The 14,263-nt window shown below is 35.7% G+C and overlaps 2 protein-coding genes across 4 annotated transcripts; one reads left to right on the forward strand and one right to left on the reverse strand.

The window, feature by feature from the left end:
• Nucleotides 1-1,481: 1,481 nt before the first annotated feature.
• Nucleotides 1,482-6,866, forward strand: LOC127627059 (leucine-rich repeat-containing protein 59-like). Of its 2 annotated transcripts, none has more exons than XM_052103275.1 (8): nt 1,482-1,602; nt 2,008-2,129; nt 2,612-2,671; nt 2,802-2,960; nt 3,326-3,430; nt 3,593-3,665; nt 3,758-3,949; nt 6,290-6,866. In XM_052103275.1, the coding sequence occupies exons 2-8, from the start codon at nt 2,031-2,033 to the stop codon at nt 6,553-6,555; spliced, it is 954 nt and encodes a 317-aa protein (XP_051959235.1). In that variant the 5' UTR covers nt 1,482-1,602; nt 2,008-2,030; the 3' UTR covers nt 6,556-6,866. The 2 variants fall into 2 exon arrangements, with proteins under 2 accessions (XP_051959235.1, XP_051959236.1); XM_052103276.1 differs by having other exon boundaries at nt 1,540-1,602; nt 2,012-2,129.
• A 198-nt stretch (nt 6,867-7,064) lies between these two features.
• LOC127626969 (alpha/beta-tubulin-N-acetyltransferase 9-like) lies at nt 7,065-9,808 on the reverse strand. 2 transcript variants are annotated; one of them, XM_052103138.1, is made up of 7 exons: nt 9,757-9,808; nt 9,457-9,546; nt 9,010-9,119; nt 8,750-8,890; nt 8,610-8,669; nt 8,424-8,518; nt 7,065-8,066 (listed from the first exon to the last, which is right to left on the reverse strand). In XM_052103138.1, exons 2-7 carry the CDS (start codon nt 9,531-9,533, stop codon nt 7,908-7,910), a joined length of 642 nt encoding a protein of 213 aa, XP_051959098.1. In that variant the 5' UTR covers nt 9,534-9,546; nt 9,757-9,808; the 3' UTR covers nt 7,065-7,907. The 2 variants fall into 2 exon arrangements, with proteins under 2 accessions (XP_051959098.1, XP_051959097.1); XM_052103137.1 differs by having other exon boundaries at nt 9,619-9,789.
• Between the last annotated feature and the right edge of the window lie 4,455 nt (nt 9,809-14,263).

The raw sequence follows: 14,263 nt of genomic DNA on the forward strand, positions 1-14,263 counted from the left end.
ACTTTCCCCAGTGTTCCTCTCAAACAGCTGGAATATAGAATTTAGATATAACTTTCTAAACTTATGTCCATGAGAAAAAATGTGCACTATTTTCTAGGCACTCTGTGTGGTTCAAGTGGTCCACTGCCTTATCTTATCCCACTCCCAAGTTCTGCTGTTTAATATATGTAGATATAAATTATAATATAATTTACCCATGTTAATTGTACTGCATGTGTTACACATACTATTTCACATTTGGTGTATGTAAATGTATTGTAATAAATGTTTTGCCAGAGGAGGATGGGTTCCTCTGTTCCGTCTGAGGTTTTACTCTCTCTATAAATATAATGGAGTTTTTTTTCCTTGCCACTGTTGCCTTGCTCACCCATTTTTGTAAAGCTACATTGAAGCAATATATATTTTGAAAAATGTTTTACAAATAAAATGGTATGATCCATACTTTGTTTAGTGCAGAGAAGGGAAATGGATCACTGAACCCATACTTGTTAATTTCTCATTAAGGAAAGATGATAATGGAAGATGACCATAAAATTGTCAGTATCTGTTTCTGTTTTGATATTCAAACCTGCCACATCAGTGTTCACAGTTTCTTCTGTTAATCACTCAGGTGAGTATCCACACAACGACACAAGTGAACTTGGGGGCGAAGTAAAAGCAATCACTTTTAAGGCTATTTGCCCCCATTCTTATCTAAAAAAATTCATGATCAATGATTTAAATTGGATCAAGAGATATCTCAATATTTTGCTGTATTCTAATGTCTCATATTTTCAGCTTTATTGTGCTTAGATTATAAGGTTCCATAGATGTTAAAGATTCTTCATGAAACCATACACCCTGCAAAAGAACAATTTAAAAACCTTTATTTTTAAGTGTATCACTCATGTTAATTGTGTGGATGGCCTGGTTTTATTCCACTTTCTCCCCATCCTCCATTATTAATATTTCCTTTAATACTACTTAATATAAATAAAAATGAAAATAAAGTATTTAGTCATACTGAAGGCTGAGGTTTGATTCGGGTAAAAATAACCTTGACTTTACTACAGTAATATTAGGAGAAACCATGTTTTTTGGCAGAAGCCATAGTTTTATTATTATTATTGTTATGTTTAATGTTGTGGTTACTATGATTTGCTGTAGTGTAGTAAAACAAAGTAGTAATTTTTTTTTTTTGGGAAGTTTACAAAAATAAGGGGGATTTTTTTTGCCCAAGAATGTGCAAACCAAACACGTTCCAATTTGTAAGGGGGCCCCCTCAATGTCAAATACATTATAAGTAGTGTTACGAATTTGCTGACGGGGACCCCCACACAAATTTTAGCTTAGGGCCCCCAAAAAGCTGGGACATTACTGAGGCGAGGTGAACAAATTATGAGAAAACTATCCGTTTAACTCAAGGCAGTTCGCACCTCCAGACGCTAGATGGCGCGGGCGATCATCCAGGCGCGAGACACACTCAGCTGCTGCGTGTCCTGGCACGCGCGAGCAATGACGTGGATTTCCATCATTCGAGTTGAGAAATCTGTGAACGCACTGCGCTCAACTATTACACATCACTGCAGTGAGAACGGACTGTTTCTAACCATCTGCAACAAGGTAATACCTCTCAGTTGTTGTAACTGGACATAATGTTTAAACGCTGCTGTTTCAATACAACTTTATCAATGAAAACTCGCTTATATTGTCCTATCATCTACTGCAGCTGTCAAAACTTGCATTTATTCTTAGTACAGTATTGATTTAAGTGCAATAGAGTCTTGAGGCCCGTTCACATTAAGAACGATAACTATAACCATAAAGTTTTAAAAAACGTTATGATTGTAAGAGAGTCCACACCACAACTTTAACGATAACGACACAGAGGAAACAGAGCGTTTTTTTTTTATCCAGCTGATGAACAGTAAAAACATCGGCAGCCAATCAAATTCATCCAGCTTTAAAGGGCTCGATCCGCATCCTTCTGTTTTCTGTTTGATCGCTTATCATGTCTTTTTCACACAGCCAGTGAGGAACAACACATCAACATGAGTAAATGCAAAGTTGAGAACCTTAAAGACAAACTTGACGGCAACGAGCTTGATCTGAGTCTCAGTAACCTCACAGAAGTGCCAGTCAAGGAGATGGTAAGTGTAGCTATTTATTTGTTTGTTCAATTAAGCATTATCAAATTATTTTCTTCAAGCAGCAATTCATAAAACTGTTTGTCACATATCCGAAATCACAGGTTCCAAACTAGGCAGGCCTACTTGCTTAGTTACCTTGTTTTTGTTATTTAAACATGTAGTACATTTGGGACTGTGTTATCACCATATTAACTGAATCTATAATCTTCCACTTTAGCTCCAGTGTATTCATTTTTCCTGTGCATAAACAAAGTGTGTGAAAACATTGATAACTGAGTAACACTTTACAATAAGGTTTTATACCTTAACATTAGATGATGCATTATGAATGACCAAAAACTAACAATAGTACAAGATTAATAAATGCTTAAAATATTAATAATATTATAATAAAATAAAATATTGTTCAATGTTAGTTCATAATACCCAATGAACTAATGTTACCTATTAATGTACAATTGAAAGCATTGTTTTCCTCCCAGGCTGCACTTCCAAAGGCAATAATTTTGGATCTGTCCTGTAATAACCTCACAATACTGACTGTAAGTAGCAACTGCAAATAAATAGACATATTACAATGGCATTTTATCTGTGATTGCATAGAAGTCTAAAATAGACATCTTGTGGATTTGTTTGCTTTATTGGTTTGTACTGTGGTCATTATATCACCAGCCAGAATTCTGCAACTTGACTCACCTCATCAAAATTGACCTGAGCAAGAACCAGCTAGTCTGTGTACCGGAAGAAATCGGAAAACTCCGTAATCTCCAGCACCTGGATTTATACAACAACAAACTTAAAATTCTTCCTGTTGGCTTTTCACAGCTCAAGGTGGGTTCAGGATCACTGGCAGCAAGGCTGGAGTCTGGTGCATCACATACATTATCCTCATTATTTGATCATGCCATGTCTTGACTTGACTCATCTTACACTTAAAGGGATAGTTCACCCAAAAAATAAAATTCTGTTTTTTATTGCATCTTTCTATGTATAACATTTCTGAGTAAAACATTCTATCTAACATCTCCTTTTGTGTTCCACAAAAGAAAGGAATTCATACAGTTTTGTAACATATGAGGGTGAGCAAATGATGATAGAATTTCCATTTTCTTTGAGTGAACTATTTCTTTAATATTTATACTTAAGTAATGGAAGAAAACCAGCAGATAGTAATGGAGAGAATTTGTTTGTTGTAGAGTCTGAAATGGCTGGATCTGAAGGATAACCCCTTGGAGCCGACCCTGGCCAAAGCTGCTGGGGATTGCTTGGACGAGAAGCAATGTAAACAGTGTGCATCCAGGGTAAGTGTGGTTATTGTAGCCATAAATGAAAGCCTCTGAGATCAATACAGTATACAATATTTTTTATTTATTTTTTTTACATCAAAGTAGATGCTTTTCAATAATAATAAATGCTACAAACTGTTAACAGTTATTTTTGTATGTGTATTTATCTATGATCAGGTTCTCCAGCACATGAAGGTTCTGCAGGAAGAAGCCGACATCGAACGAGAACTTCGGCTTTTGAAAGAGAGGGGTAAGACGGGTCTGAACCACAGCTGTGAATAAGAATATATTTTGTGATCCCATTGATTTCTATAATATGTTCTTGTAATTTTATTCACTTAGAACAAGAAAAGAAAAAAGAAATCAAGCAGAAAGAAAAGGATGCCAGGGAAAGGGAAGCCCAGAAGAAGAAAAAAGCGGAAGAGAAAGAGAAGAAGAGACAAGATTATCAAGCACAGTTGGCTACTCTCGCTGCACAGGAACAACAGAAGAAAAAGAAAGAAGAGAAGAAAAAGAAAGTGGCTCAAAATCAAGGTATATTTAAACCTTACTTAAAGAAACATTTCAGTACTTTGCACTTTTTGCTCACTGTTTACTTCATGTTCATAAAACGTTGAAGTAGTTTTACCTGTGTTTTTTTTTGGATTGGGTATCAAGAACTGGTTCATATTCAGAGCCAGTTCCATTTCTATAGAAAATACTGGAACTGAATGGTTTTCACTAGGGGTGGGTACAAATATTGATTTCCTGATGCATCGTGATCTTCATTTGAACAATCTCAATATCAATTCTTTAATGCCAAGAACTATCTTTTACTCCATGCTCAGCCCTCTTCTAAAATTAGAGATAATCACTCGCATTTGCAACCAAATTTTGTGCTATGTGACTAAAATGTATATTTTTGGAAACTGGCTGGTAAATGTTTACATTTCACTCACCTGTGATTGAGTAGTTTAGTGGTGGCGTATTCTGCAGCGAGATCCTTTCACTGCTTGTTGAGAGTAAAAGTTGTTCTGTGTGTGTCCATGATGAGATCCACACAACCTATTTGTCATTTAATAATGTCTCTTTAAATACCCTTTCTGTTGTTTACAGTCAGTTGACGATCAAAAACAACAAAATATTTACATTTAATTTGAATCACGCATGGCACACATGAGATCACTCGAGTCCTCTCTCATTAACATATGCTCAAAATCAAATCACTCTGTTACTCAACCATATACAGAAGTGCAGCAGTGGGTGAAAGACTTGAGTGTTGTACCAAGCAACATAGCAGTCATGACAGTGATGAGACATATACCAGTCTACAATAAATATCAGATGCACACAACACAATTTACAAAACTAATATACACATAATTGCTCAACTAAATATACAAATAATAATATACAATGTACATTATACAATACACATAATATAGGATACACTGAATACAATAAAAATAATATATATAAATGTGCAGTAAGGTTGTATAGTTTTGTATTGACATTCAGGCTGGAGGTTGGTAGTCAGTTACCAGTGTGTTGTTAAGAGAAAATTAATAATGACACTCCAATGTGAGATTAATAAAGTACAGTGCTGGCGTATGTTGAACATACACGATCAAGTGTTCAAAAGTCTGCTTGCTTGGGGGACGAAGCTGTCGTGAAGTCGGCTGGTGCGGGTCCTGATGTGATGATGCGATACCACCTGCCTGATGGTAGCAGTGAGATCAGCCCATGGCTCGGGTGGCTTGAGACTGATGATCCTCCAAGCTTTTTTCACACCACCTGGTATAGATGTCCTGGAGGGAGGGAAGCTTACTTCCGATGATGTGTCTGGCTGTTCTAACCAAACTTTGCAGGGCTTTGCAGTTGTGGGCGTTGCTATTGCCATACCAGGCGGTGATGCAGCCAGTCAGGATGCTCTCTACAGTACTGCTGTAGAACCGTGTGAGGATGTGGTGGTTCATTCCAAACTTCCTCAGCCATCTCAGTAAGAAGAGGCGCTGGTGAGCCTTCTTCACAATGGCCTCTGTGTGGACGGACCATGTGAGTTCCTCAGTGATGTGGACACCGAGAAACTTGAAGCTGCTGACTCTGGTGCTCAATTGATGTTGATGGGGCTGTGTTCTCTGTCTTTTCTCAAGTCCACCAGAAGATTTTTGGTCTTACTGACGTTGAGAGAGAGGTTGTGCAATATAATATCATATTTATTGATTGACTACAGGGATTTGTTCATTTTTAAAAAGCCAAAATTATGAAAAACTAATATAAAATGTAAAATCTTTTGCATTTTTGAAGGTCCCCTGTATAATTAACAGCATTAGCTAGGAAATAATTTATTTCACATGTAAGCAAAAGGAACATATAACTGAAGTATGAATCGAAATCGTAATAGAATCTAGAGCTTGTGAATCGGAATCAAATTGAATCAGGAAATCTGTATCAATACCCAGCTCTAATTTTCATGAAGTTTGATTCTATTAACTGTTTTTGTATCCACTGATATGGATAGAAAAATGTACTAAAATACTCTTGACATGTTTCCATCTGATTTAAATGTGATAAAAGAGAAAGAACGGGTACAGTGAATATAATACAATGAAAGAACAAATTGACAATATTTTTATAATTTGTAGTCCAATACGCAAATTAATGACTCTTGAGATGGTCCAGAAACAAACCAAAACTGTTACAGTGTCATTGTTTTAAAATGTCTTCAGATTAATTTAGTGAGAACAGTTGATCAGTGACCGGTTTCTCATATGATGTATATTTAAAGACATACCTACACTTGAACTTACAATTCCCATTCCCAAGTGTTTCAGGACGTTAATATAACGTGTGATCCATGTTTTGAGTTTAAGTTCTACACTTCTTTCCTTACAGCTAAAAAGACAAAATCAGAGTCTATGCCCAAAGCCAAGCGGTCCTTCTGTTCCCTTTTCTTCACTCTCCTCCTAAAAGTCCTCCTCCTGGTCATTGTGGGAGTGTCAAGCATCTTGGCAGTTTGTCAATTGACTGAACTGAGGAAGGAGGCTTTCTGTGTTCCACTTAATGTGCACTTTGAGGAGACAGTGAGATGGGCTCAGGGTCTGGAGGTCATGCAGCAAATCATTCAGAAAGTATCTGATCTCCGAGCATATCGTGTCTGATACAAGTCAGGATCTGAGCTGGCAGGCGACGCATGGGGACCAAGTCACAGACCTGTCAGCAAAAATTCCTATGGAATTGTTTTCTCTTGTGTTGTCTTTTCAATAATAATCCATGTAATAACTATGGACCAGTTTGTGAATTAATGTCATGCATGTATGTTTTTTAAACTGCCAAAACAGAACTGAAAAATGACTTCATGATTTTCAGAAACTGTTAATGAATAATAACATTTGCCACGATGTTGTATAATAAAAGATTTGAACATTTTTCAGAAGCTCACATTTACTGTCGGTGTTAAAAAAAATTGATAAAAGCTCATTCTGAAGTTTGTGCAACAACTGCTTTCTTTTTTTTAATCAGCTTTTTTTAAAACAATGTCATCGAAATAAAAAAAATCTATTGGTAATATTATTGTTAACACTTAATATTTTAAGTGTTAAAGATTTTTCAAGGAAGATGATGATACCATAAATTTACTACAACAGAAACAGAACTTAAAAGTGCTTTTCAAGAGTTCAGCATGAGACAAACTATTTTATTATTTTGTGCATATTCACAAAAACTTACATGAATAAGATAAGCAAAAAAACAAAAAGAAAATAACTCAAATTGATATGTCAATTCATCAAAACAACATGCAGTATGCAGATTGAAAAAAGATAAGGCCGGATTGGTTGTTTTACAGTCCAGTACAGAGTTCCATGCCTTAAAAGGTTAAAAACATGCAATAGGATAAAGATACATTTTTAAAGTTTAGTTCACATTTAATTCTGAATTACATAAAATTCAGAAATATTTTATTACACACAAGACAATGTGATAAACATTAAAAGGTGTCACCTACTTTTTAGTACTTCAGCTTTTTGACAACAAATAATGAATTGGTATTATATTGTAATGAGCTTTTCATTAAAGGAATAGTTCACCCAAAAATGAAAATTCTCATCATTTATTCACCCTCATGTCATCCCAGATGTGTATGACTTTATTTCTTCTGCAGAACACAAAGATTTTTGGAAGAATTTCTCAGCACTGTAGGTCCATCAAATGCACGTGAATGGTGACCAAAACTTTGAGGCTTCTAAAAAAAAATAAAAAAATGCATAAAAGTAATTCATAAGACTCCAATGGTTTAATCCACATCTAATAGGTTTTGGTTGAGAACAGGCCAAAATGCTAATAACTAATATTTCACTGTACATCTTAATGCAGTCACTAGGCATGTTCATGATTACATATCTTCATGCTCTGTGGATGAAAGTAAGTCTTACACATCAGGGATGGCATAAGGGTGAGTAAATGATGAAAGAATTGTCATTTTTGGGTGAAATATTTATTTAAGGCTATATGTTCACAGAGATATCGGTGGGATTGTTGCCTGTCTGAAGTCCCGAGCCTTCCCATATTCTCTCTGCTGCATGAAATCCATGTTTCCAAACACAACTTTCTGTAAAGCTTCATTCACAGTGACCCCAAGAGTGACCTCCTGAAAGACTTCACTGATGGAAAGCTGTAGAAACAGACAAACAAACATCAAACAAACAAACAAAAACTTTACAGTATATTTCAGATGTCAGGACTTGAGGTAGTGGAGGACAGTTAGTAGATTTTGCAGATACCGATAACTATGGTGGTTGAAAAGGCAGATAACGGATTAATCAGCGATAGTTGATTACTATAACGGGTACAGACATAGAGGCTACAAGAGAACAAAATGAATATTATCCAAGATTCAGTTTATAGTTCAACCAAAATTCCAATAATAACCAGAAATAAATATAATATTTGGTTCATATTGTGTGAATTTTAACTGTAATTGCAGACCTACATAATTATATTCTCTCCTGAGTTAAGTACTACTACTTACCTCTCGGAAATGGAATTTCTTGAACATAGCTATGCTGATTTTGTTATCCAAACCAATCTTGACTTCAAACTTTCGAATTCCAAGTTTGCTAATGCCTGTTGAGTGAAATCACAAAATACAGTTCACAAATAGAATACTTACTAGAATAATGGATCCAAATTAATCATACCATCAGCTTCATCTTACCATAGCACATCATCATGCGTGTTACTTCTTTGCCAAGTCCTTTTCCTCTGTAGCAGGGCACTAAAGGAAATTATGACTTAATGTTACTGACAGACTCCAGAAGATTTGTATGAATTCAAAAGCACTGAAACACCCATCACCTGCGATCATGATCTCCAGTTCAGCCAGGGAGGGGTCGCTGGGATCTGTTAAGAAAATGTTGACATCTCCCACCATGCATTGTTCCTCTGGTATAGTCGGATCTGCCCATTTCTGCTTATCCAAGATGATGAAGGTACACTCTATGGGAGAGCAGTCACAGATGATGAACACAGAAACAGATCAGGGAAATTGGAGACCATGAAGGAATGCAAACAGGACACTAACAGGAAAGATGTGCATGTGTAAAGTGGAAGCTCACTGTCATCATCTTCTCTCCAGCTCCTCTGCATGTCATATTCTTGCTCCAGTGTTAGGGGCTCTGATGAAGTTAGCTTTTGCAATTCGGGTGAGGACATCCATTCATGATATCTGAAAATAGTTTAAAGGACAATTCAACTACAAACAGCAGTACATTACAGTCAGAAATGTTTGGCATCTGGGTTATGCAGTACAATTTCATGTGGCCATTACATATGTGACCTGCTCCATAATTTTGAGTGATATATTTATGTTTCTACTTCAAACAGTTGCCCAAATATAATCATTTTAATTTCGTCTGATACCATCCTTTTTTACTTGAGTGCATTAAACTTTAAAATTGTGTGACTCGAAATGAAAGACAATGTCTTAATACATTGGGCAAAATATGCCATTCATTTTAGAATAGCAAGACAAAAAATGACACGCTGGATCCACTTATAAATACCTGGGAACATGATCTGCGTTGTACGGCACCAGTACAACCTTCTGCCCCTCCAGTAATGTATCTTCATTTATCCGCATTATAAGCAGCAGCCTGTAAAATTAAGTGTTGAATGACTTCAATTGGCACACTAACCCAGCTGTTTATAATTTCTGCCAGGCATACCTCGGATTCGGACTTGAATGCAGAATGGGAGCTCAAATAATATCCATCTGTCTAATTTACGTACACATTCAACGTGGCATGATACAATAAACAGATTGCATGACAAAATATTACGAATTTCAATGAATTCCAACTCACGTAAACAGCGGCGCATATAAACTGCGTCAGCAACATGCGTCGAAACGGTACTGGCGTTTCCATTCCGAGCCACAATAGGACGCTAGGTGCAAGATTGTCGTGGTCCCTCACTTTAAAAGAAATTGTTCAATATTAGATTAACTGGCTAGACGTACAATTTAATGCCACAATATTTCATAAGTAAAGCTTAATAGTAAATCAATCAAATAAAGAAATATATTTTAATGAATCAGTAAAGCAAACTGTGATAGTTAAAAAAGCCACAAGATGGGGCTCAAGGTCCAGTATATACATAGAACATGGGAAAAATGATCCCTGTGCAAGTTTTGAGTTTACTGTTACTCAAACTGAAGGCCGTTTTCCCCCAGAGAGTTTACAATTAAATATCGGTCAGTTTCACTCTACTCTAATGTGAACTTCTACTCCATGTGAACTTCTAAACTGAAGAAAAAACAAACAAACAACAACAAAAAAACAAAAAAAAAAAAAAAAAACGGGTGATTTATTAAGAAATACACCATGTGTTTCATCATGTTTTCTCTTCTCTTATTGAAATGTTTCAAACAAAACACGTTTTTTTTTGGAATATTGTTTTACTGACAATAAATATATAGGTTTTACCCATGTTCTAAATCACTTTCCTTCCATTAGCTAGTTCCATCAGGACATCATACTCCAGGAAGTGACATAATTTTGGAGGGAAACAACAGCACTATCGTCAGTGAATTTTATTAATTGGTCTCACTCTTAAACAGTCCATTCAGTTAGATAATTTTAGAGAAATATGTATGATAATATCAACATTTCAAAATCTAAATTGACTTGAAGTTAACACCCTTGTGTAGATTAACTCAATCTCTGAATCCCACAATGGGGAATGGCTAACCTGAGGTGTTCATATGCATCCTCTTAGATTTCATCCTGTCAATTTGGGTTCCCATCATTTAGAATATTGCTCTTTGTGAATGCAAATCCCTATAAAGTATAAAGATATAAAGCATTATGCATTAGTCATATTAACGACTTAATATTCTTGCCATTGTAAAGGGCCTGAGCTTGACCAGAGCATATTTCTGAAAGTCTGTTGTGCCATTAAAAATTGAAATACTTTAAAGGAGCACTCAGTGATTTTTTTTCCTCATTAAAAAAGTTGTACTCCTAAAGCAATGATTTGTCATTTTTAAACATATGTATGAAATCGTGACAACTCACATGAGATGAGGACTCTAGTCATTTCAGTAATCTTATAAAAGCTGTTTTATTCTACATGGAAAATGTCTCTTCATGGGGGCTGCCATGTTGAGATCACATGACCAGTGAAATACTACTTGCTTAATCTCAGTATTCAACTTGTTGGACATTTTCACCCTTGGATTAAATTAATCAAAACTGATGGAATAGTTAATTTCTAATGCTGATCTGTAACTACAGATTCTACTGATTTTGAATAATGCTGCATCCATGAGGTGTCACTGTAAGTCCAAGATGACTAACAGAAATATTACTGAGTGTGATTTTAATTACAACCCAAGCATATTCGTTTTATAAAACGCTGTAGAGTTCAAAAGGGACTGAATAATAAGAATAACACTCTTTAATTACATCCCAAGCATATTCATTTTATAAAACGTTGTAGAGTTCAAAAGATACTGAATAATAAGAAAAATGCCCTACAGCTCAAATAGATCATTGTACTGGGCTAGTCATAGGTGTAATTTTTCTGGTCCGAAATTTGTGCTCAACTTCCAGGTAATCAGGCCAGACATATTTACCCATTTTTATTCTAATCTGTCTATAAACAGGAATATTTTATTTATCATTTTACACTGTGATCTTTCTGTGCTATCCAAATAATGCACCAGTGCCAACAGCGCTTCCTTCTGAAAGGACAGTTTTTCATGTATCTGAGTGGGAAGGCCTGGTCTGTTCTTCAAGTGACCATGTGCATTTCATACGTATTTCCTTTCATCCCTGTCTAGATTGACATTCTTTATGGACAAGTGGGGTTTTCGCCACCGTGTATCTACCATCACCCTCATGCCAGTCAGGCACGGCATGCTTGTGATGAGCCATCACTCAGCGCTAATGAAAGGATTCATTCAGCTCATTCGCTGGGAAAGCGTCTTTCATTCCTCTTCTCTTAAATTAGTCTAATGGAGTCCCCTTGGCCTGCGTTCCTCTGAGGTAATGACTTTAGTGACAGTGAAGAGGCCATAAGTGTGTTGGGTCCAACGGGATCCACCGGTGTGCAGACACTCAAGTGGACAAGACAATCATCTCTCTTGTAGATTTCAATACTGTTGATGTGCAAATGAACACAGAGCAAAGCCAGATGACAGGTTGTGCAAAATTCATGATTTAAGATTTGCCTCTCTTTCAGTTCACAGGTTATGAATGGGAGAAAGCTTAACATTAATTATGCAGATAAAAGTGATACAGATACAGTTAAATGAGCCTATCGCCATGCTCAATATGCTGACTGTATGAATGTTAGTCCTGCCTTAAAGTCACAAGCCAGTTTTATTTCACACTAGCTGGCACATGCGCTTCAGCGGCGAGGCCATCCCGTAGGTCCCAGCACACTTATGGCCTCTTCACTGTCACTAAATTCATTACCTCAGAGGAACGCCAAAGTGGCAATGGTTCACTCAGTTTGACAGCTGGCCCACCCTGTCAAAACTGCCAAAATATAGGCTACTAGTAGTTTGCAAAAAGAAACTGCATTTGTTCACATTCATAATAGCTCACATGCTAGATAATCATAATATTTCTGTTATAAAAATAATTAGAAAATGTTGTTTTTATTTCAAATAAGTATACTTTTATATTGTTATGGTGAATTGAAATGGGCTACAGTGCGTTTCTCATAGTGTGGCTCGTTTTTTCTGGTCTGTGCAAGCTTCAGTCATGCCTATAACGGATCCGCTCAGTACCAAGATAATTTATCCATATTTTGTCTCACTTAATTTCTTTTATCTTATATATATATATATATATATATATATATATATATATATATATAAAAAAATTTAATCGAAGTAATTACGTGGTGTCCGATTAATTAATCGTGATTAATCGCATATACAAATAATTGCTGAGAAAGCCCCTCATATAACAATAATTCAATATATAAAGATTATACATATTTATATCAATATATAATTATACATAGTTATCTTTTAAAATATTAAAAATATATATATATATATATATATATATATATATAATATAATAAAATAATATTCAGATAATTAAAATGCTTTACATTCTTGTAGCAGAAGAGTTAATCATTGATAAGACAATACAAAAAAGCGGCTTTAGAATACAATGTATTATTTACTACCATATTATTGATCATAAGTCAATCATTGGCATACAGTTCACTGCAATTCATTTCACAAGTGAATTTGTCAATCAGTTGGAGATTTATTATGAGGGCTTGTTTAAGAGCCCGTCAATCTACACCTGCGTCAGAAATGCTTGTGTAGCGTCTCTGGTTCATTGCATCATAAACATAAAATGTTTAGTTCACAAGTTAAATATAGATTAATACTCAATCTTTAAACACATCTTGATATCCCTTAGTTCGCATTGGCACTCCAAGTGTTTTGAACACAAGAACGTAACTCATTTCTGTGTTGTGGGTTGTTTTCTTCACTGTATAAACTGTGCGTTGCTCATACAGCTGAAAGTTCACTTACTGCCCTTTGGAGTAAACAGGTGGTATTACAAGCTTGAATTTCTCAGGAATCTTCCTTATTATGGTGCGTTATTTTTTTGTCAAATTAATCGCACTGAATTAACGCGTTAAATCCACAGCCCTAATATATAGTTTACATGGGAGTGTGTTAGATGTTTCTGTAGATGATTTCTGTGGTATTTCTGTGGTTTGGCATGTGGGCAGGGTATGAAATTAGCACATAAATTTAGCTCATCCACCCGCCACTGTAGTGGGGTACCTGTAAGATGTCTCGAAGACGACAAGAAATGCCATTAGACACAAAGACACCCATTTGAAGAAGCAGACTTGATTATATTTTCTGGCCATATATAAGTGTGCCTTTTCAGGTTGCATATACACCTGTAGTTACTCTGTTAGGACACCTGTGTGAACTTTAGGGGAACTGTCCTTGTATACTGTGCATCCACTAAGTTACCTTGAAACATGTTTGCAGATACCACTTGGTTTTGATATTTTGCTATCTAATTGAATTCATTCATTTTAAAGTGTGACAAAAGTGTTCAAATACTTTTTGGGGCCACTGTTTCAGTTATATCAAACATCAGTTATACAATATCACCTATTTAAACTATAGTTTATCTCTTAATTATCTTTACCTTTGTGAAAAGCTGCTTTAGTCACTTCAGGAATTCTACAATTTTGATTCATAAATTTGACATTCTGCTATAGCAGGGTTGATTTTCTGACTTGCGTCACTGTTCCATTGGCTGCTTTGAACTTTATATGTCTAAATCCTGTCCTAAGGTAGAAGCAAAACCATTGCAA

The sequence above is a fragment of the Xyrauchen texanus genome, chromosome 33 (assembly GCF_025860055.1).
Source record: "Xyrauchen texanus isolate HMW12.3.18 chromosome 33, RBS_HiC_50CHRs, whole genome shotgun sequence".
NCBI lineage: Eukaryota > Metazoa > Chordata > Actinopteri > Cypriniformes > Catostomidae > Xyrauchen > Xyrauchen texanus.